The sequence below is a fragment of the Seriola aureovittata genome, chromosome 14, assembly GCF_021018895.1.
Source record: "Seriola aureovittata isolate HTS-2021-v1 ecotype China chromosome 14, ASM2101889v1, whole genome shotgun sequence".
NCBI lineage: Eukaryota > Metazoa > Chordata > Actinopteri > Carangiformes > Carangidae > Seriola > Seriola aureovittata.
Genome location: NC_079377.1, coordinates 23,169,782 through 23,194,789, shown reverse-complemented (window position 1 = coordinate 23,194,789; position 25,008 = coordinate 23,169,782). Strand labels below are relative to the sequence as shown.

The following is a 25,008-nucleotide window of genomic DNA, read 5'->3' as shown; positions in this document are numbered from 1 at the left end:
GGAGAAGTGAGTGAGCGAGAGGGAGGGAGTCAATGACAGGGAAAGATTGATGAATGAAAGATGGGAGCAAAACATCTGGAGAGAAAAGGACTTAAAGAGAAATATTTAAGGAGAGACTGAGGAATCTGGAGGGAGGCAGATTTGGGAAAAGGAGCGAGAAGAATAAAAAAAACATTTAGAGTGGATAAGAGTGGAAAGAAAGGAGGAGCAGAGGGTGAAATATTTAAAAAGACACAGAGGCTGAGGGGAGATGAGCAGAGTCAAAGAGTCACCGGAAAAACTTAGAGAAGAGAGAGAATAAATCAGCGCAGCAGGGAAACCTGCGCTCCGCCTTTTCTTTTCTTTTCTTTTTTTTTAAATGCCATTTCTTCCCTCCTCTACTTTATAAAACAGAGGGAGAGGGGTGAAATGAGGAGAGCAGGAGAGAGTTGAGGAGGACAGAAGAAGAAGAAGAAGAAGGAGGAGGAGGAGAAAGGAGAGGAAGCAGTTTTCAAGACTTTTTCCTCTAAGCCCAGATAGATAAAGAGATAAAGAGATAGATATCGAAGCATATGAAACTATATCCAATGGCGTGCTACTACATTGTGATCAGTTCCACCCACCTGCGTGACGGACAGCTGAGGAGCATCAAGGGGGTGTTCAGAGGACCAATAGGAGCCAACGGCCAACGAAACACGGTAAGGCCTCAGTCCGGTTGTTGCTGGGCTTTTTTTTGTTTGTTTGTTTGTTTGTTTGCTGTGAGAAAAAAAAAAAACAAAGCCAAATTGAAGTGCTTTTATTTTGAAAAGTTTAAATCCGTTTGACTGTGGGGACTCGAGCCGGATCCACAGAGTCGGGTCTTTTTCATCTTCTTTGTCTACCTGCGTTTCACTGACATAAATCCGGTGTAAATGTGCGTCTTTGAGAGCGTTGATTGCTTTTATTTTCTACATCAAAGAGGAGGCAGGAAGTCATTACGTCTAAATCAACTGCCACTCACTTGATTGTCAGGTCCTTAATCATCATGTTTGCTGAGTTAATTAATTGCCACTTCCATTAGGTTAATTGACTCGGTATAGGAGGCAGAAAGATGTAGATGCGGGTGGGGAGGCTGCAGAGGACCCCCCCCCCTTTACACTAAGAGCTCCTCTGGCTCCATCTCCATACTTAAACATGTTCGGCATCTTGCTTTCTACCTTGGTGTTTGATGTGTGAGGTCAGTAAAATGTCAAGGTTTTTTTTTTTTCTTCCCCTCTTTAAATACATTACATTTACATTTACCCTCAGTTTGACTCAAACACACGCAGAAGCCACATGTTCACACAGTTTTCTGCACATTTCAACCTAATTCTCTAAATGTTAATAAGATGCTGGATGAAGATGCAGAGCTTATTTTGCACTTACTGAAGTCAGAAACACTCATCGCATTCATCATATTTTGTTGTTTTAAAAATAGAGCTCAGTGACGAATGAAAAAAAAAAAAAAAAACTGCATCTCATTGACATCTGAATGAAAACGAGTTCAGGGGAATAATTTGTCGTGTGGCGTCCTCAAGCTGTGTGGGAAGATTTGAACCGACCAGATGAGTCAGACGCTTCTCTACTTTTTCTTCCTCGTAATCTAAACTTCAGCTAAACCTTGTTCCTCATTCTCCTTCATTCTTACTGAACGTTACAGAGGAACATAATTACACCGAGTCCTTGTAGTAGCGCACCAAAAAAAAAAAAAAAGAAAGAGGCGCTGGATGAGACGCTGAGAGGTGGTGTAAGGGCAGTGCTACAGCCGGCTCATTAAAGCACTTACTCCTCCTTTTATATGAAATAAAATTACCATTACTCATTTTCATTACTGCCTGTTATTTCAAATTAACCAAAAATACGAACTTGAACCTCTTAAAAACAGGTTGTTTTCTGTTTTTCTTTTAAAATCATGATTATAGTCGCGGTTTGACCATTAAAAATGAATGTAAAACAACTGCTGGCTGATATAAAGTGATGATCTGGACACAGTGTCACCACTTTGCCTCATGCGAGTCACTGTCAGGTCATTTTTCATTTTTACTTATGTCAATAGTTTTAACAGCCGTCGTAGATCATAAATTACGATGACACGTCATGGTGAAATGATAGGGCCATAAGTCTTCGGGAGTGACCGGCCCACAGTAAATCAACAAGACTCTGACTTATCCTGTAATTAAGAAGAAGGGACACAGCAGAGCCGGTATCAGCACTGACACCGGCTCTGTCACGGTCTGTTTTATCATTAAACTACCTACAAAAAGCTAAACACAAACCTTTTCTGTGTAAGAATACCGTCAGTTAAGTCTAGTATCTGGACTCTTGTTATCTTGCACCACATGTGTTGCAAAGCTGGAGTCACTGTCACCTGCGAGATGATGAACATGTAGTCAGAAAGAAATAAAGTATTTTTTAAGCCTTGAGCTACTGAGTGAGTGCTAATAAAAGATCCTGGATCACTTCCACAAACACTTCCACTTTATTTTCCCTTCAGTTTTTAAACTCCAAATGAAAACGACAGCAGAAGACGAGAGTAAACATGTAAGAGTTTTCTGCTCTGACTTCAACACCGTCTGTATTTCCCAGAAACAAAGTGAGGAGAAAACAGCAGTGGAATCACCCAACGAGTGAATCTGTTTGAAATCAATAGTTTTTATAGGAACTCAGCATCACAACAACCATGCTACAAAAAAACCAAACAAACCCTGTCTGATCTGGAGGTTTGGTTGGTTTTTAGAAGATAGTGTTTGGGTTAAAATCATTACTGCTTCGTTAAAGTGATGGGAGCTTGGTTGTTATGGTTACAATAATAACCACTTGGTTAGGGTTAGGAAATGATTGCATGCCTAAAAAAAATAAAAAAGACTATCAATCAGTCTTGGTAGTAACACGTTTAGTAATGTGTGTGTGACATTTAATTAATACAGTATACATATTATTCCTCGTAACACATAGTTTGTTTCGCCTTTAAACCTTTAATTTACCTCACTTTTTAAAAATTATTTGCCACCCGTGTCTCCGGTGTAACGGTCGTGCTCTTTGTGCACCACCCTCCACCCCGCCCGCCTCCCGCTGCCCCCGTTAACAAATGCAGCGCTTCATTCCTTCATAAAACAATACGTCGCCTCTGAACGTATTCGGGGCATTGATCGAGTTGCCACCAGAGCGTCTCCATTTCTATTCCTGCTCTGCCAAATGCAGAGAAAGTGATGTGTAGGTGTGGAGTCTCTTGACAGAGTTGGGTTTAGTGATGAATGTAATATTAAGTAAGTATTTAGCTATTGATCACATTTTCAAGTACCGCCACTCAACACTGACGGCAGGAAACAGGAAGTGAACGGCTGTTGCCCCACCCTCTGAACGCTGTTTCCTCTTTTGCTCCCGACAATCAAGAGTCAAAATCTCTAAGGTTCTTTGTCACGTGAATGTGAACGAATGTATTTTTGAGCTTTTGTTGAAACACGTCATGCTGTTGTTTTTCTTGGTCCAACTCCTCTCTAACAGACTTCATGGCCGGAGACACTTTTCTCATTAAAGCCCGTCAAAGGAAAGTCAAAAATAGACCGTCGCTTACTAACATGTTAATTATTGTGCTTCATTAAAAAAAAAAAAAAAAAAAAAAGATGACAAACTAACGAAGCTATTATAACACCTTTAACAAGGTAGAGCTTTCAGACTTGTTAAAAGATACAAAACTCAGCAAACAGAAGGTAAAGTTTCCAACTGCTAACACAATACCATAAATAAATCCTCTTTAATTACCCACAAGAAAGTGGAGGCATTTCAGAGGCACGTATTCAATTCCGTTTGTCACCTAATCCAGGAATAGAAAGCTTTATCAAGAGATTTAATTGGCGAACAACCACACATGACTATCACCAGTCACCTTGGATCCTTACACTGAGCTAATTTTATCCCCAAATTCTTTCAGCGCAGGCAGGTCTGATGAAATTGCATGAAACAATCACGTCTTAAAATTTCAAATAACATGCTCTGTGCACGGGAAATGAGGGGAAGACTGCATGAGAGAGACATGAGCAGAAATAGACAGTTGAGTTTGAAGCCAAATAGTGTAAAGTGAGAGTGAGGAGATCAGTGGGACGGATGAGTGTCTGCAGGTTCCTTTTAACTCCAGTGACTCAAAGTTCAGTCCCATGTTTACGCTAAGATGTTTTCAGCATTTTTTTATTTTTTTTGCCTCTCAATCACCAAAATCTTCACTTAAATAAACCGTTTGAGTCACTGAACTTAAAGGAAATCGTCCGGTTTCAGCTCTTTAACTAAGATATAATGTATATTTTACATTTTGCAGACCAATTTTGAAACGTACAGGGATACAGTTTTAGATTCATTTAGATTTATTTCCCCCGTCGTCACAGGAAAATCTCTTAGCAGACTCTTCTTTGAGCTGTGTGCATAAATTATGGTCATTATCACAGTATGGATGTCTGGTAATACAGTTTAACAGCAAATACAAAGCCTTCATTATCGGCGCAGCACTTCACATACAACACAGAGGGACAAAAATGCCTTAGGCCAGAAGAAACAGAGTAAAAGAATGAACGTGCACTTTATAATAACGCCTGTCATTTACTATGTAATTTAGAATCAGGTAATAATAACATGTAGGTGCTTTATAGGAAGAAAGGAAGAGCACAGGGGACAAGGGAGAAACAGCTGGGCAGGTTTTCTCTTGGGGCAACATTAACCTAAAATCTGCCACGAGCTGAGGGGTAAAAGCGTTTGTTTAGCGTCTGTATTTCATCCATTACTATGAGAAGCAGCACGGTGGGCTAAATCAGCTTCACAGTGGGCTACAGTTTAATCTGTTGAGTCCACTACAAGCAGGTCGCTATAATCCATAAATGATTGATAATGAGTCGATCATTATTCCAAGATTTGTGTCTTTTTTTCTTCTTCTGGAAAACAATGCTGGAGATTTTCCCAAAGCCCCTTTCCTTACCTTACTGTACCCACACAGTTAGGGTAGCACATTATAACTTTAAAAAATGTTTTCCTCTAAAAATGCCCAATTATCACTTCCTTGTTCCTTACAGACTTGTTTATTTCCACTTTACCTTCCTTTTAGCATCAGTATAAGTATATAATTCACACCTAATTCATAAAAACGAAATTTCTAAATCGTAGGCGATATTATAAAGTGTCCTCGCAAAAAATCACACGTTCACACAATGCACAAAAAGATAATAAAAGGTAATAAAAAAGGAGAAAACTTCCTGGATGTAGCATCAGTCTTTGGTCAGAGGGTCTCAGGTCTCTGACTGTGTAATATGTGGGACAGGAGCTTTGAAATGTACAGTAGGGGGGAGGGGGCGGGGGAGGGGGTGGGGGTGGACAGGATAAAGAAGTCTGAGTGATGCCAAGATATAAAGATGTGCAGTAACAGAAGCAGGTGCAGCATGACTCTCTCTTCAAGTCGAAGACGATGCAGAGAAGGGAAGATTCAGTTTGCTAAAGGAATTCTATTTAGTACGTGAAGTGAGTCAGAGTGAGCTGCTCAGCCGTTGCCATCTTGGCAGTGATTGACTCCGCCTCCAAATCTCGTAAATCCAAAAATAGGAAAAGAGGAGGGGCGTGTGTGGAGCTGAGACTTTGTACATGCCGGTTTGTGACAAGCATACGCTTACCCACCTGTCTCTCAAAGAGGCCACGCCCTCAATTATGTATAACTTTAAGTCTTAATAAACAGGTGAGTTGCATTAAACTTCACCCTGCATACAGTTGTCATGAGGGAGGAATTTGTTTTTGTACCAGGCTGTAAACATGTTTATTTCTGCTGTAAAGTTGGACATTTTAACATGGGAGTCTATGGGGATTGACTCACTGTTGGAGCCAGACTCTAGTGGCCAATAGAGGAACTGCAGTTTTAGCGTCATTTATCAGCCCTGAATGTTGCTGCTTGGCTTCAACATGCAAAAAAACCCACTGGAATAGTCTCTTAAAATGAAAGAGTAATACACCTCTCGTGTCCGTACGGTAAAGGTGAAGCTACAGACAGCAGCTAGGTAGCTTAGCTTAGCATAAAGACTGGAAACAGGGGGAAAAGCTATCCAGTAAGACCTCTTAAGCTCACTTATTAAAGCAATTCATGTCGTTTGTTTAAAAACAAAAAAACTAAACGCAGTGTAAAAACGTCACCTTGTAGTTTCAGGGGCATCGATGTGTCGGACTATTTCTTGACTGTGAGCAGCAGCTTCTTAAATACTCTGCTGGTTTCCTGACAAGTTCAGGGCGACAACAAGACTCCACTTCATTCTTGACCATGGAATTTTCCTTTTTTTCCTGAGCACTTAAAGGACTTTTTTGGATGTGCTGCCATAAAAGCTGAGATTCAGAGTTCTTTCGTCACCTTGGAAACAACGATTGAAGAATACAATCTCACTACAAGGTCCCTCTAATATCTATTTTGGAGCTTTTAATCACATGCGACCTCGTGATGAGAGTATTTTCTCAAATGGAGGATTGTAAAAAGTGATAGGGATAGTAGTCAGATAAGTAAAAATACTTTATGTTTCTAAACTGTGGATGGATTATGGCACAACGGGCCCCTGGGAACAGATATGTGAAAGGCCACCCCCCCAACCTTTCTATACAGGGGCGAGACACCCAGACTGAAAGAGACACAGGATGACCAACTGCAGCTGTGCCCTGGTTTGTGGTTGTGTTGCATCTCTGTGTAGATGTTTTGGAGGTGGAGACCAGACGCCGCCTGAACCGTTGGACCCCTGGACTCCCATATACTAAACCAATAACACTGGAGTATCATACAGGGTGGGAAATAATGAAGTGAAGTAGCCACCAACTATATTTCCTTAATATACATAAATACAATTCTTAAAGATTTGAGTGCGATGACCCTGTAAACAAAGGTATTTTGATTATCTACATCTTTAATGTGAGGAACACCTGAAAATACAACGTCCAATTCAAAGCACTGTAACACAATACTTACTTCTCAGGAGGATAATCATCATATTGAACTGCGTTTTTAGCCTTAATTCTCATTTCCTGTAAATTTGCGTCACGTATTTGTTGGACTGGTGAGCGGACACGTCTCACACTGCCTGCTGATATCACCCTCTTCTCTCCTCTCTGAAGGAAAAACAAATCCTTCTAACACCCTGAATCAAATGTGTGTGTGTTTTTTCCTTGTACCTTGATTGCTTGAATGTGCCAAACATAATTTGGGCACGTTGCCTGTGTGTCTCTGTGTTACTATTCATGCTGTCATCACAGCTCATCTGAAGTCCACACTGGGTGGTCCAAAGTCTTCATTTATTAAAATCACCAACATGTGTACATGCACCCTACTCCTATGTTCCTCGTTATGTGTGTGTGAGAGAGTTTATGTGTTTTTGTAGATCAGGTAGTTCACAGCGACTCTGCGGTGACATTAATTCATGATAGCCCACCAGCTGTCAGGGAATTTTTCACACCTTTCCCAATATCAGCGAGGCCAGAGTTGTGTTGCTATAGAAACATTGATTCCAGTTAGTTAAATAACGCTGATTTTCTACACCCTACTTGGTACAAAAAAAAAGAAAGAAAAAAAGTTGACATCAAATTCCTTCTGAGTGTTTCATTTACTCTCAGCAGTAATAATTTCAAGCTCTTTATTTGTTTTGGAGGTTTCCTGTGCCGGATGTGCGAAGTGCACAGTTGCTCTTGTAGAGGTGACGGGGAAAAAACAAAACAAACAGCAGTTAAAGAAGAGACTAGTTCACTGCAGTCTGGTTTATTTTCTTCATCAGTGGTCTGTATTTAGTTCTGAGTGTTTTCAATTAAACCCACAGGTGCTGCTGACTGCCGGCTAAGAGCAATAATGTCCTTGAGCTGCCGGGTTATAGTCCAATATTCTCACTTGGTGTTTTCAGCTATTTGACATCAGGCCTAACAGCACCCAGGACGGTACTGCACTATAACCCACTGCCTCTCAGTCGGCAATGCTGTAAACCTGTGTGTGTGTGTGTGTGTGTGTCTGTGTGTGTGTGTTATGAGGTTTAAGCTAACTTGCCAACAACATGGCTCCTCACTCCATAAATTAGCACCGATGAGGACACTGTGCACACGTGTGCATTTGTGCATGTGTGTGTGACTAAGTGACTGTGCATGCACGTATATGTGTGTGTGTGTGTGTATGTGTGTCTGTGTGTGTGTGTGTGTGTTTGGTTGGTTGTGAGTGAAACAGTCAGGACGTCTGGGTTCGGGCAGTTACGCATGCGTGCGTATGCAAGCATGTTTCCCCCGTTTGAGCATGTTCCATAGTGGTGACCGTGTGTGTGTGTGTGTGTGTGTGTGACAGAGTGAGGGTGTGTATTCAGTAGTTGTGAGTACATGGTGTGCTTCACTGATGTGTGAAACATCAGCTATGACTATGGAGCCATCTGCTCCAAAGGGAGAGATAGAGTGCAAGAGTGTGCGTGTGTGTGTGTGTGTGTGTGTGTGTGTGTGAATTTCTGACACAGTTTGACTACTTGGCTGAATGTTGATTTGTGTGCATGTGGGACATCAGATTTTCTAAGCCTGAGTCTCACTAAACTAAAATCCTGTATCCTGAATATTTTCAAATCTCACCTCTGGATGAAACTGTTTGTTTTCACGTGTGAAAATCTACATCTCCAAGAAATAATCTTTATATTCAATGAATTTGCAACAGCAAATACGTTTTGTAGGAAACATAATTGCAACCTGATTATGTTTCCTCTTAACAGAATGAGGATATGATGTTCGATTATGCGTTTGGCAACATATCAATAAAACATTCTTTTGTCTTCTGCCAAAATATCTGATCAATATCCACTTGTGGTGCCGGCAGCTTTGTTAAATATTTCAGTTTAGACGCTCACTTGGTTAAGGTTTGGGAAAGGTCGTGGCGTTACAGTCCCGTGCCTTGTACAGCCGCCAATCACCCGAGCCACCTCCTGGCAGCTGCTGCTGTTAGTAAATGCAGCACTTCACTCATTCAAAAAAAAAAGGAAAAATACTAAAGAATGAATTCATAGCCTCAGTCTTCACTGTTCTGGGATGGGAATCTGTAAATTTACCAGGAAGGTGTCGCAAGAGATAATGATCACTGACTGTAAAAAGAAAATAAGTCTTAAATTGTGATTATCAGCAAACTATAGAACAAAATTTGTACAATCTGATTGGCGATGTGTTAGATTCAGTCCTAACCCTCCTGTTAAAAGGTGGATTTGTCAAAATACAATAACAAATAATGTTGAATATGATTCATTAAATGTACATACAGATAGAGAAAGAAGACATTCGTGGTGTTCACACTCACATGTAAATGGAAAACAGTTGGTATGAAAGTCAAATTGAATGTTCCCCCCCTTAATCCCAGGTCAGACAGGTGTGGGGAGAGAGGGTTTATGAAGCTACCGAAGCATCTAGCAAAGCAGCTCTGACAGGGAACAAGCTCGCTGTACTGGGCCGAGGCGACAAACCTCACTGCTGGAAAAATGCAAAAAGCAAAATCTACATTTTCATTCTGTTTCAATGAAATCCGCTTTGTCTGGTACAGCTCTCATTAAGGTTCAGCAACAAGCCAACTGCTAAGACTCATGGTACACTGCGTGGTGATGCTGAAGTCTCACAAAATAATAACAACAGTCGTTTTTACTACGTGGCACAACAGTAGAGATTCATTTAGTTAAAAATACAGTCAGAAAAAAAACTCCAGGAGCATTTTCCAGAAAGGAGGCGGGACAGTCAGCCGCAACGTGGCGAGCACCATCACCTTTCTGTGGGCAAGAAGTGAAAAGTCTCGAGTGTTTTTAAATCGTAGAAAAAGACGAGAAAGCACCCACAAATGTGACATACTGTAGTAAAACTTTATAATGCAGCCCACGATTTACACCGTCGTCTTGTTGTATGAATCAAGGGCCAATAAAACGCTCACTGACTCAGGTGCAGTGGAAGAAAACAAGACTGTAGAGAACAGGAAGTAACAACAACAACAACAACTTCAGCCCGTTTTTATGCGATAAGGCAACGTCGCCGCCATATTGGATCGGGCGAGACTGCGCTGTAAACAGATAGGAATAAATGGAGGAGCTGTAGTTTTTCTGGATAAAAAGCTCTATAATGTTTAAATTTCAAAGGAGTTGTCTTTATATTCAAGGGTTTATGATCTAAAACTTTGGTCTACAGTTACTTATAATCGCAATAGTAGGAGTGTGTATCAACAGCAGGTTTACATGAACTGAATTACTGACGCAGAGGAAAATTATCCATTGTCCTGTTTGTTTACAGGCCGGTGTTGCCTGGTGCAATATGGCGGCGACGTTAACGTTACGATCCACAATGAACGTAAATAAATTCTATCATACGTATTGTAAATACTGGTTACAGTACTGGGAAACAAACCTACAATGAAAGACAATTCAAGCATAAATAAAGAAAAAAGTTTCTAATAATGAAAAGAACAAATGAGTATTAAATATTTGCTGGAGTTTAAATGGAGCGATCTGGACGTCAATAATCAGTTCCTCCCGGATTTCACAGGCTTTTTTTGGGATAATTTCGGGCTAAAATTTGTGTTCTCGAGAGCACGACATTCTGGAGGGACTGAATAATAAACACACTACATTCAATACGACTAACTGAACTGTAGCGCCACCTATGTTCAGGTACCACTAGTAACCGGGAAGTTACAACAAAGAGAGCGAACATACCTGTGAAAGGGTTAATACCCACAATACCACACTTCACACAGCTGAATGGAAGACTGATTTTGTTAAAACAATGCTTTTATACCCAAATGAGCTTGGTTGGCTCCGTGCTCACAGACGCTCTTGAGAAGGAGTTAAACGAGGCGGCGTGGCCCCTTTAAGAAGAACAACACCCTGAGAGATGTTTTATTTTATTTTTTTTATGTTTTTTTTATTTCATCCGGAGATGTTCTTAATGAGTTGTGGGGTGCTGAATGTTAAAGTATATATTTATGTAGCACGGTCGCTACTCGATTACCATGGAAACTGAGGTAGCATGTTGGAGGTGAGTGGGCGTCAACGCGACTTGGATGAACCCTGCAAATGTGGTGGGAGGGACGGAGAGAGAGAGAGAGAGAGAGAGAGAGAGAGAGAGAGGGAGAAAGAAAGAGAGAGAGCGAGCGTGACAGAGGAAACAGAAGCAGATGGAGAAAAGTAAGACAGAAACACAGAGATGCTCGGGGATAAAGTTTTGTTGCTTTGAGAAGTTTTGCAGGTCTCGCTTGTAACTCCACGTTTCCTTCCTTCCCTCCTTCCTTCACCCGCTTTCATCATTTCTACTCCTCCCTTCTCCTCTCGCTCTTTTTCAACAACCTTTGTCTTTTCGATCACTCACTTCTCTCCTCCACTTGTGTCACTCCTCTCGTCCCTCTTTTCTCTTCCTCTCCTCTTGACATTGACAAACTTGCTTTTTATTCGTTTTTTCTTTCTTGCATCACTTCCCTATTCTCCTCTCCTCGTTTGTCATTTTCCTCTTTTCTCCTCATGTCTTCTTTCAATAAGACATCTCTGCTCACCTTTTTATCTTTCGCCACCTTTCTCCTCGTTCAACAAACCCCTTCGCCATCTTTCCACTCCTCTTTTTGTCCTTTCATTTCTCCCCCTCTCTCTTCATTTCCATTTTTGTGTTTTCTCTTTGTTTCTCTTCATTTCGACGACACATTGGCAGCTTTGCTTTCAACTCACCCCCACCACCTTTCATCATTATCTGCTGTTCCTCTTATCTGCTTTTTTCTCTCCTCTTTCACCTGTTTTCTCTCCTCCCCTCTTTGTCTCGCCTCTTCGTTTTAAAGACATCTGCAGCCTTTCTTGTCCTTCCTTTTCCCTTTTTCATTTCTCTCTTGCTCTTGCTTCTTTTGTACTTTGCTCATCTTTCCTCTCCCTAATCTTTTAACCTCCTTCCTTCCTCCTCTTCTCCTCTTCCTCTCAGTAGGACGTTGGCAACATTGCTTTCCATGAATCTCCTTCCAACACCTCCCTTTCTTCTCCATTTGTTGCTCCTATCATCATCTTTTTCTGTCCTTTCTCTCCTGTTTATTTATTTTGTTGTTTTTTTCCGTTCCTTTCCTTCTTTTCCATCACCTCTCTGCTCTGCTTCCCTTTTTCCTTCCTGTCTCATCTCCTTTTCCTCTTCCTCTCCTCTCCTCTCTTCATTCTCAGTTTAGTGAGCAGTAAAAACAACGATAAAATAATAATAAAAACAACAACTGTCCCGAGATTATAAACCCATCTCCATCTGGATCTCTCACACACACCCGCACACTGAGACACACACACACACACACACACAAACACACACACACACACACACTGAGCCGAATAGGAAGTCAAACAGAAGGCCAATAAGACACGCTTGACTGGAGGCGACTGCAGTGTGCATTTGTGTGTGTGTGTGTGTGTGTGTGATAGAGAGAGAGAGATAGAGCGAGCCTGTGTGCGTGAACAGAGAGAGTATTCACCCCTGTCATTGTGTGAACCTCATGTCCTCACAGCCACAGGAAGATGAGATAAATCCTCAAACATTCCCGTCGATACTCGAGGGAACGTTTCAGACGAAAGACACCTGGAGGTCAGGGAGCGGCGTCGCGTCCCGACGCAGCGAAGCAAAGTTCATACAAATCAGTGATCGAGATGAAACGACTGCTGTAATTTTTGATTACTATTTGCAGATTAAAAGCAGCCTGTAATTGCTCTTTTTTTTTTTCTTCTTCAATCATAAGACATGTCCTGCTGTCACCTTGTTACTCATCCTGGGACAGGTTTTACAGCTACAGGTTTTAACAAATGACTTTATGAACTCATTAATACAAGCCTTGTGTGTGTGTGTGTGTGCGTGTGTGTGTGTGTGTGTGTGTGTGTGTCTGCCTGATGAAGTTAAAGAAGCAGTGGTGCAAAAAATGATGGCAAAAGGACACATCTGGTAATAACAGCCCAAGGGACAGACACACACACACACACACACACACACACACACACACACACACACACACATCTATACTTGTAAATACTCCAACTGACACACTGTAATCGTAAACCCAACTCTAAACCCTTATCTTCTAGCTCTAACCCTAAAAGCTCAAGCCCTTTGAAGAGGTGGAGCTGACAAATTGTCCCTATTTCTGCCTTTTCACATCATCACCTTCATTATCAAATAATCGCAAAATGTCATTAATGATATTATTAATGATAATAATGCTACTCTGTTGAATTTTCCAGAGGTTTGAGGAAGGTACGAGTATTTCAGCTGCTACACGTCACCTTTCCACGTCCGATTATTTTCACACCTGGTGTCATTGTCGTTACAATTCTGCCTGAATTATGATTGAATCTCAATCACTCAATCTCAATATGCAAATCAGGCAGGCAGAGATAGATGCTGGACTTGTCACAGCCAATGAGGCATCTTTGGAAAAAAAAAAATCGATGCTGCTGTATGGCCTCTATTTATTTCTCCGTTGTCAAGCAAAAGATCGTCTCTAGCTGCAGTAGAAACACCTGCATTAACATTTTTTTTCTTTTTTTACTTCATCCTGAGAAAATATCAAATGATGAGAGTCTACATGTTAACATGACGTGCGAATGTTGTCACTGTCTCACCTTGTTTTTGTGTTAAAATCTTGTTGCTGCTAAATATGTGAATTTACACTTTACGATTTTGTGATATAAAAAGAAAGTCCACATTTATTTCAACATGTTCACCCAGAGTAATGAGTTGAATAGCAGCACATAAACAGAGCACATCAAATATTTACAGTTAAATATAAGTTGCAGAATTCAGCTTTAACACTTATGCCAGAGTGAGGTTTGGATCAAGGCTTTTTTCTTTTTTTTTTAAGCTGATGTAAATTAACAAACGATTTATTCCACATTTGACATGTATGATCAATAATGGAAACGACATTTCACATATTAAACCGTGTCTCCTAGAAATTACATTTATATACAACTAATTTAAACAGCCAATATGTTGTTGGAGGAAATCTAATGCGGACCAGATTACATTTTTCTAATTTAGTCACAAAAACACTTTATTTTAACACATTTAATTACATTTAACCAAAACCACCATATTTCCCCTAAATTTTACCCAATGTGCTTTTGTAGCCAGACTCTAATCAGATGGGACCAACCACCTGGTGCATTCATAAATGTAGCACTTAATTAACAAAACCATAAAAACTCAACTGGATATTTTATTACAAATGGATATTTTATTTCAAGATCAGACATTTAGACAGAAAACAAACACATTGTCGGTGACCATTTCACTGATATGTTCAGCGTCAGTGTGTTTGTGACTAAATTAACAACATATCCTGGTTACAGAATTAGAAAATGTAATCGAGTCTGCATAAGATTCCCTCCAAAATGTATTTTCTGTTGTATAGAAATGTAATTTCTAGGAGAAACAGATCCAGCCAACAGTTGTGATTGTCACCACAATATAATTGAGAAAAATAAATATAATACGTAAACAAGATATTTGAAAATGCCACATAATGAATGAATGAATATTTTTGTTCCAGTGTCATGGACTAAATGTTGCGTTGTCCATATGTCACCCCCGAGTCAAACTACTCTCTGTGTCTTGTAGTTTAGTTTCAATATTCGTAGATATACGGCAGACATTTTCAGGAAAAGCTAAACTTCACAATCATATGAAAATGGAAATTTCATATTTTTTTCCAAAAGCTTGATGATCTGAGAAACATGAGTCGGATCGTTTTGGCAAAAACCAGGTCAGGGTTCCCCGCAGGGTTCTGACCTGTTCTTACGTTCCACTGTTTCCTGAACTCCTACCCCACTTATCTCTGTTCAGACGCTGTAAACTCACGTGCGGTACAAGTCCTCAGAGCAGAGTGGACAGCGTAAACACTGATGACCTATAGATGCCCTTGCTCCGGGGCACGTCGGCAGTGTCGGGCGCTGTTGATACCTGAGATCAAACAAGTAATTCCTCCTCCTGCTCGGTGGCCTTTCTAAGAGCAAAGAAAGATAGTCAGATATTTTGGCACTCAGGCTCTGCTCTAATGACACAGCAGACGAGCAGATAGCATTGATCAGAGTGACCCCTCTTTCTAAATCAATAGAAATGATCCCATCTAGATAACGTTACACACAATCAATAAGGCTCCTTGTGTGTTTGTGTGTGTGTCTGTCTGCACTGATGACCTGACCTGTGTCTTGGTGAGGCTACCTATGTGTGTGTGTGTGTGTGTGTGTGTGTGTGTGTGCACCTTAATATAGTTTTGAGAAGGCATTTGTCTGTGTGTTTATGTGCATGAGTATGTGTTCGTGTGTGTGTGTGTGTGTGTGTGTGTGTGTGAGTGTGTGTTGGGGGCAGGGTGGGGCATCTTAAGGTCACCCAAGGTGAGACGTAATGGGACTCTGACCAGATCCAATCTGGGACCACTTGTGGCAAAATGAATAGGCCTTACACAAGGAAGCTGAGTCTATCCCTGAGTGTGTGTGTGTGTGTGTGTGTGTGAATGTGTTTGTATATGTGTAAAAGCCATGCTTGCTGTGGAAAACTAATCAAATTTTGACAAGTTCACACAGACAAAAGGGCGCATTTATTAAAAAATAAATAAAAAATCACGACGCGCCACATTGGCTTTGTACCTCCGAGTGCGTACACGCTCGCAGGCTGAACCCGTCAAGTGTTTCACACACCAGCCGCCGCTTTGCGAGCGGCGGTGATAAGTGTAAAATGCCACATGATGAGTTGTGTGTCGTTGTGGAAGAGCAGCTCCATTTCCTGCCCCCAGGTTCATCGCCTCGTGGTCGACGGCTGCAGATGAGATGCAGGTTTTAAATCCTCATTTTCTCGCGGACGCCTTCGTCGTTCCCTCACCGCAGCCTGTTGACCGTCTTGTTACTGATAGTGGTTTTAGTCATGTCTAGACATCAAGGTTAAAACTGGGCTAAATGTGGTTGAGAAGTGAGAAGAGTTGAGGGTGTCTCAGTTAAATATAACCACAGATTCAACGGGATTTAAAGACAAAGGTCCGTCTCACACGTGGAAAGGGTCGTAAAGCACAACGCAACTGTCTTCTCTAGTTTCAGACTGACGCAGTTGTCATTTTCCCGTCAAATGCCCATGTTGTTTAAACAACAAATACACAAATGCGCTCATCTGTGCGCCCATGGGCGTGTTGGTCTTACAGTGAGGTGTGTTTGTTGACGCGCTGCTATCTTGAGGCAGCGGAAAGTGACTGACCATCAAAAACCTGGTCTGAAAACAGTGGCGTTATTTTTAAGGAGCATTAAATGTGTCAACAGAGGCGGGCGCGCAGAGTGAGCTGAAGATGAGCTCAGATGTTGGGATAAGTCAGGTGGAACATTACGACCCAGCCTCAGAAGGTCGGAGCTTCTTCGTGACGTGGCGTGTTGTGTAACGCTGTCGTGTGTCATGGATGTCTCCTGCACGAGACTCTGCAGAGAAGCGTCTTTCTTACTACGTGGTAAATCCGACACAGTGTTCCCCCACACGTCAACTAATTGTCACCACAGTTTCATAATGAACTGAAGATTTATTCACACTTCTCATCATATGATATGAAAAATGTCTATTGTTGTGATTTGTGCCGTTACTTCACTGTAGAGGTGTGAGCAGCGTGTCAATCACGCCAACTGACCGCAAACAGAATGTAACTGTGCGAAACACTGCACCATTATAATAGCAAATCGCCGAGGTGCAAACTCACCTGGCTCTTAAAGGGAATGGGAGATGGCACTGTGATTGGTTTATACTCATGAATAATTCAGAGATTAGGTAAAAACCCTTTTGAACCGTGCGCCTGGAGCAGCGACTGTTTTTTCTGCCGTCGAAACAGCAAAAGTGACACGGACACGTCCTGAATGCACTTGCGCCACGCGCCTCAGACCATGAGCTTTGAATCGTTAAAACAGAGCTTCATATTTTCTCATTTTGACAAAGCTTATCAGGAGGTTTACTGCTAGCTCTTATATCACCAGACGCTCACTTGCAGAGGGGACTGCACATAAATAATCAGAGTATGCACACATCTGTATGCAACAAGGAGTTCGAGTGCGTTTCTTTTTCGGGTCAGTTTGACATCTCGGTTCAGCTTCTTTGGTTCTGCCGAAACAGAAACAAACACATTCACATCCTAATGAACAATTCAGAGTTGACCTGTCGCGGTGTCGCTGGTTTTTCCAGGCAGAGCCTCAGACGGCAGGGTGCTTCATCCAGCCCCAGACCTCCTTGTTGTTGAGATGACAATGCTCAAGCCGCACTTCCATTGAAATTTTTTCCCTTTGAGTGTCAAATATTCACCACGTGGAATCTTGAACGGTGGCTCTGCAAGGGTTTTGTCTCTTTCTCTTTCATGGTGCAACAACAGCTGGAAGTCGGTCTGAAGTCGCAGCAGTTACAATGAATTCCAATGGCAATTCAGAGTCGCAGCACAAAAAAAAAAAGAAAAAGCTTCATAATGTCCATAGAAATTTTTCAAACCACTCCTGCTACAAAATCCACTTCTACACCATTCGTCTATATGTTCATTATCAGTGTTGGCAGGATTAGGACGACAGGATTAGTGTATTTCAGGGCAAATCATTGCACATGTAAATCCAGTCTGCTGCTCACTGAGTTTATTATTCCATTATTCTGTTCCAGAGATCTGATCTTATATTCATGGGTTCAGCAAGTTGACTGAAATAGGCTCCAACAACATGCCAGCATTTATTATTATTATTATTATTATTATTATTATACAATCTTACAGCGCACATGCATCCCAGCAAATATGCAAATAGGCTACAGGTACGGCCTGTAACTCGCACCAAACAGGAAGCGCTTCACCACGCCAAAGTTGTCATGAGGAATTTTCAAGCGGCTCTGATCAGCAGCAGCGGCCGTCTCACAAGATCCCTGCAGAGATTTGATTGGATCATTTAAGGGACGATCCAGGGACAGATTAAATAATACATTACAGACACAATTAACATATGGAGAATAATCAGGCTGGTTTCAGATCAGCTCCAAACCACTTTTCTATTATGGGTAAAAAATGAAACTAAGATATGTCAGAATAATTATTGTACACCTGGCAACGCTGGTCAGTATGTTCAGACGCTCAGTTTCTACACAACAGAGCCACAGCAACATCATTTCCATGACAACTTCTACACCATCGCCTACACAGCTCACTGCTTATTCTGTGACTTATTGATTAATTGATTTGTTGACAAGTCTTCCAGAATAACCAATAAAAGCTTTTTCTGGTCTGATGCTTCCTATCAGCAGGACCATATTGTTTGTCAATGGCTTTCAAAACTAGGGTTTGATAACATTTTATTCTTCTGGAATCCAAAATCAAATCCTTTCAGGTCCCTTATCGAACCTTATTCAGTTTAGAAATCAGTAAAAGATTCAGTTTCAAGCCGTGATCACCTCTTTGTTGAGAAGCCACAAACACCACAATCGCCTGATTCACAACTATGAAGTTAATGAGCTCAAAATATCGATTTGATCTACATGAAACATTTAACTGGGATCCTCCTGTATTTAACGTGACCTAATTACGAGGAGCAATAAGTCGAGACTTGGGTGCGTGCCGGCATACGCTCTCCCGCCTGTCACTCAAGGCGCCACGCCTTTAATCATGCAGAACTTTAAGCCTTACCGCGTTGGCTTCATTTTTCAGCCTCGGAGGTTGATGCTTGGTTTAAACAAGTACTTTGTGAAGTTTTCGCGAAATGTCATCGTTGCCGTTGACGCTTCACAACAACGTCGCGCTGCCTCCGCCTTTTCTCCTGACACACAAGTCAAACGTGTCATTTTTAGGCCGTTTCACAAATGACCGACGGTGTCGATAATGTTGCTTGAACGGTTTGAGAAGTTTCTACTGGATGTTCTGATGTTTGAGTCACTTGTTTGAATCCACTGTTGACGACAGAAGAACGAGCTACGACCTTTAAGAACGTCTCTCAGATCAGTATCTGATGCTCAAAAGATGGAGTATTCCATTACGGTGGGGTCACTGGGTACTGCCTGACCATCTTGTGGGAAACACTCTTTTAATAAGAGGCTTTTAAAATGATGTTTCCTCTGCCATCTCTGTCACTCTCTCACCGCAGCCTGAACATCACCTGTCTCAGCTTTTCTGTCACTTCTATTTCCGGCTTCCCTCGGTTTACCTCTCTCCTCACCACGCGCCGCCGTGCAGCGTGGAATGTAAATAAACCAACACACACACACACACACACACACACACACACACACACACACACACACACCACACACACACACACACACACACACACACACACACACACTCACACAGATTTGTATGCGGCAACGAGTTTGACCGTGTTTCTATTTCAGGACGGTTCGACTTCTTTGTAAGTCTTCTGCGCCGCCTTTAGAGCGTTTCTTGGTTGTAAAATAAAGGCTGCGGATACATGTACTTCTCCACAAAGATTTGTTAGCTCTCTCTATTACAAGGTGTGCGTCTGAGTGTATATGTGTGTGTGTGTGTGTGTGTGTGTATTTGAGTGGGTGTGTGTGTGTGTGTGTATGAGAGGGAGAGAGAGGCAGAGATAACATTGTTCTCCCAGAAATCTATCAGCGCCAACAGGATTGCTTTTCCCCCCGCCTCGCTTTTTCCTGTGTTTCATTCCTGTTTCCATCTCCCCCGCTTCGTCTCTCTCTCTATCCACTGTTCCCCCCTCTCCTCCTCTCCTCTCCTCCCCTCCTCTTTCTCGCCCCCTCTCGCTTTACCTCCTACTCCTCTCTTTCTATTACTCTCTCTCTTCTCGAGCTCTCCCCAAACAGAGCACCAGTTGCACTTTATAACATCTAGTTTAGCAGCTGCCCACCAAAAACAGAGACGCACTGGGAGACAATGGATAGCCGGGCTAACTCTTGCGTGTGTGTGTGTGTGTGTGTGTGTGTGTGCGTGCGCGTGTGTGTGTGTGTGCATCGGCATGTCTGTGAAAGCTATCTTCTCTAAATGATACTCTGCCTCCTTCTACCCCTGACAGAGAGAGAGATAGATATGAGGACAGCAGAGAAATGGGAGTCGAGAGGGAAGTGGTGAGGCGGGAGACAGATGTGAAGAAGGGGGGGAGAGAGAGGGAGAGGAAAGAGAGGGATGAGGGGGAAAGTAGAGACGACGGAGGAAGACACTGAGGAGGGGAAATGAGTGATAGAGGGCGAGAGAATAAAAAGAGATCTATAGGGATTAGGTGAGAGGGAAAAAAATTAGTTATGGCTGGTGCAGATGGGAGACGAGAGAGATCGAGGTAGGGCACAGCAAGGTTGTACTTAGCATTTGTCAGTTCAACTCTGTTCTACTCAGAATGTATAATTTGCTCATGTAGGGGGCAAACACATGCAGAGCACAACATATGACAGGGCGAGTAAGCAGCTTGGAGATTTGACATATAAGCAAATAAATGCCTTTTATAAATAGTCCGTATGAAGCGGTTGTGCTGGTGATAAAAGCAGCTCTGAAACCTGCAGCATGTTATAGAAATCTGGACCTCTGTGTCAAAGGATGAGGCTGTACGTTGAGACCAAAGTCCGTCTGTTACTTCAGCACCGCGGACAGCGTCATTGGTTTTGCCAACAACCAGCACAGCGAAGTCGTGGGCTGGAGGACGGAGGTTTGTGACACTTTGTGGCGACACGTCTATGAATAAACCAGGAAAATCAGTCAAATTAGCAGGTAACAAATATACTCATAATCCATAAAACTACTGACGGTATGACTGGATCAAACTAATCTTTCTCCCGTCAGGAGGCGGCTGTTTGGTCGACTGATTGGCTGACAAAACAGAGGAATATGACACAGGAGTGCGGCGTTCGATTCCCACCAGCAGTTTACATTGTAACCGTGACGACAAAAGATCGTCTAATGTTGAGGAAGTACTTACTTTAAACCCAAATCACGATCTTTTTCTAAACCTAACCAAGCCATGACTGTTATTACAGCATCCGTGGCTACGAGGGTAAGTTCGCCGCTGTCGGTACAGTCTGCGTGTTTGTTGTTGTAACCATGACAACCGAGGTCCGGTAATGCCTTTTTCTGATGAAAAAAAACATAAATTATTATTCAGCACATTATCTTTATATGTCTTAAAACATATCTGGAGGAGATCTTTAGAGCAATATATAGAGATATACCTCGCATACCTTTTTGTTTTCCTCAAAATGGACAAAACAAATACCACAGCCATAAAGGAAACATACCGTCAGTAGAAAACACATTTCTCTCAAATGTCAACTTTTATGTAGCTGAGAAAACCCAGATTGACCAGCATGTTCAGACTTGGTGTTATCAAACCGATGATCATCACATTGAGCCACGACTATAGATAAATTCTGTTTTGAAGTGTGCTCTCTATAAAAGCTCACTTTGAGGAATTTAAAGTGGCTCTGATTCGCCACCGCCACATTGCTGGCTCATAAAGACGCTATGGCTGACGTGTTAGAAAGCAAATTACCAATTCACGCATCCAGCAACATCTGGAGCTGTGTTAGTGTCCATATGACAACTGTAAGTCCAATATTCGCTCTTCCTTTATCTCTGTTTACTTCCAGCTCCTCAGAGGGATGTCTGACTGTTTAGTTGCTAAACGTTCAGCTGTCTTTGTGAAGATTCGCAACACACAGTCACACAGTTATCATCAACACTGTTGAAATTCCTCGCTGTGCATAATTTAAAAGGGATATTTTGTAAGTTGAACAAGTCGATTTGAAAAAAAGCTTCAAGGCCGTTGTTGCATTTGCAAGACATGAGGTCATAATATGTTAATATGTCCTCTGAGCAGCGCTGCGTCTTCAGGACAGACTGGTGGATACGGTGACTCGCTATCGGAAAGTTGGTTAGCATGCTAACTTCAGTAGAAGAAAAGATGCGATAGAGACGAGAATTAATATTGTTGTTGGTTTCCACGGCTGGAGAGGGCTGTTGGCGAGTAAAGGAACGAAGTTTTATGTTGAACTCGCAGCGTTTCTTCTAGACTGGTAAGTAAACAGCTGTTAAAGCTATCGTTAGCTATGTAGCAATAGCAAAACTTACTAACAGCTCCTTTAATTGGATTGGATTTTGATTTCCTGTCCAACCCAGTGTCTAAATGCAAAAACGCACCACACTGTTTGTATTATATCTATCCTTCACTATTCTAGCGCTTGCTTAAATTCTGGCTCAGCTGACAGCTATTTATTGGATTAACTATTTATTCTAATCTGAAATTTATTAGCTAAACCTGTGATAGAAAAAAAAATTGGTCTTGGCATTATAGGTTTAGGCTTTAAGTAATTATGTTGCAGGTTATCTCCTGCTTGGAAGTTAGTAAACCTTTCTAATTGCAGTATTGGATTGCTCATGCCTTGCTGCAAACCATTAACTAAATGTCTGAGGAGCCAGATATATGCTGTGAGGTAGTTAATTAGAATGGAGCAATGCCAGCGGTTAAGACATCCCATAATATAGCTATAATGCCTGAGACATCTCGGATGAACAACTTCTCTGACTGGAAGGAGAGCGCCTCCAGCCTCCAGCTGCATTCTCCGACGTCCGAGAAGCTGGATGTCGGATATTAAAAGCGCCGTGTCGAGGCTTTTTCACGGCTTCGTTCACCAAACCGTCCCGCAGCGTTTCGTCTCCACTTCGCCATTTGCAAAATAATTCCCAATCTCAGCTGAAATCTTCTTTCAGCCTTCCTTCCCTCCCTATCTCCGCCTGTCTTCTCCTTATTTACCCACCTGCATTTTCTCCCTTTCATCCCTCCCTCTATCTGTTTTAATCTCCATCCTCCTCCCTCACCCCTCTATCTATTCATCTCGATCTCCTTCTATCTCTTTATTTCTATCTGTTCCTCCCATTCCCTCTAGTTGCCTCTTAGAAATTCCTTAACGACACTTTTCTTTTTTTTTTTTTTGTGGGAGGAAAGACAGAGATTGATGGAGTGAACAGCAATAAAGAGACAGGAGGAGAGAGAGGGAGTAAGAGTGAAGAGGAGGAGGGAGGGGGGGTAATAGACAGAGAGAGTGAAAGAGCAGGGAGGGAGAAAAAAAAAGAGAAGTGAAAAATCTCTGAGCCATAATCTTCACTCAGCCTGGAGAAGCTCTGCCAAGCTGACCACACACACACACACACACACACACACACACACACACACACACACACGTACATACTGTGTGGGCTAAGTTTAAGACAGAGTGGAAATCAATGCAACCACTACCACTATGCATGATAATGAGAAACGCTGTGCCTCTGTGTGTGTGTGTGTGTGTGAGTGTGTGTGTTAGAGAGGCTGTATGACAGAGGATGTGTGTATAAAACGAGCATCTGTTTGTGTGTGTGTGCGGATGCAAGTGGATATCTGCAGAGTGTGTGTTTGTGTGTGGTCTAATCCTGACTAAGCCTGTGGATGTGTGTGTGACTCTGATACAGAGTCGTAGGCTGATTGGTGCGTCTGCCCCGAGAATATATGTGCGTGTGTGTGTGTGTGTGTTTCTATGTCCAAGTGTGTGTGCTGTATGTGTACATGTCTGTGTAAGTGTGTGTTCATGTGTTCTCGCTGGAGGTAAAGTCAGCTGCCTGAATGCAACGAGGGAGAGTTCAGGTTCAACGAGAAGTCACTATATTAAATGTGCGGGGAGAGGGCAGGGGGCAGGAAGTGAAACTAAGCCTCTTCCTGGTCACGCTGGCGTTTGCTCGGGCGGTTCAGGCGGACATGGGCTCTGCCGGCCCGGGGAGGTGGGAGGAGACAGCGGTGGTGAGGCGAGGCGGGGTGTTTGGAGGTTAAAGACAGGGCCTTGTAACTACAAGCAGCACTAACCTGTCAAGATCCTGCGCTTGAAGCCGGGATCCAAAATCGTTATTCCCGGTCATGCTGCAAGGCTCCAGGAAATCCATAACACCACGGCCGAATCCTGACGTGTTGGGCAGTTCATCAGCAGTTTATTCCTCACATTAAACTGCTGGAAGTCAGAGATATAAGACGGTACAGCGAAGATGCCTGGTGCTGTCGGGCGGCACATTAAGCTGAATATTGGTGTGTGTTGTCTTTTTTATTTGATTCTGTCTCCTGAGAATCACATTTACTGTACGCGCCGATATATTTTGCTTTACCAAAATATACTTTAGTTTAGACGGAATTAAATTTCCCTAATGACGGACAGAAGATCAATAATGTAGGTATTAGCCAAATGATCTTTTCTAACTTTCTTTACACCTACAGATAAGACTGAAGTGACGAAAGGTTAACACCAGAAGGAAAATCGTATGACGAACTGACGGCGAAGCACATTTGTGATTTTTGCTGTATAAATAAAACTGCTGTTAAAGACTGAAGTCATCATTAATACTAAACATGTGAAAGGTGCCTGCACTTAATAAATAACACACATGAAGGACAATAATAACAACATCACCTAACATATGGATTACATCACATCTACATGTACTGTATAACCAAACTATTGACGGCTCTCTACAGTATTAGTAACATTATTATTTATAATGAAAGTAACAATAATTAAAATTAAGTTGCACATTAAGAATGTAAAAGTAGTTATATCTAAATGTTAATGTTTGTGTTCTCAATGCAAATATTTTAAAATCATACAGTTTTATGGTTTTATCATGCGGTTACTTCTACTGTTTATGGATGAATGACAATATTATCATGAGCTGAATCCAGATGTTGCACCACCCAGCACCATGGACGGTGCTTGTTGTCCTGGCCCTGAATGTTTCTGCTGAACATAAATCATTGCAACATAGACATAAATCAAAGCATTAACAGACTGTTGTAGTTCCTGTGTTCAGGCCAGAAATCACTTCCTAAGCTGGACCTGTGTCACGAGGCTCCTGCCATTAATTTGTTCCACATGATCCAAATCACACAAAAAACCCCCCGATGATCCTTGTTATTCTTATTATGTTCCCACCATGAATCTTCCTTTGCAAGCCCAACTGTAGTACAGCACACACACACACACAATTTCCACATT

The 25,008-nt window shown here is 42.0% G+C and overlaps 1 protein-coding gene across 1 annotated transcript in view; it reads left to right on the top strand.

Moving 5' to 3' along the window:
• The first annotated feature begins 543 nt into the window (after positions 1 to 543).
• LOC130181060 (uncharacterized) overlaps positions 544 to 25,008 on the top strand; it is a 59,925-nt gene continuing 35,460 nt past the window's right edge. The window contains exon 1 of the mRNA XM_056394807.1: positions 544 to 677. Coding sequence (XP_056250782.1) covers positions 552 to 677 — 126 coding nt within the window. The 5' untranslated portion in view covers positions 544 to 551. The remainder of the gene's footprint in view (positions 678 to 25,008) is intronic.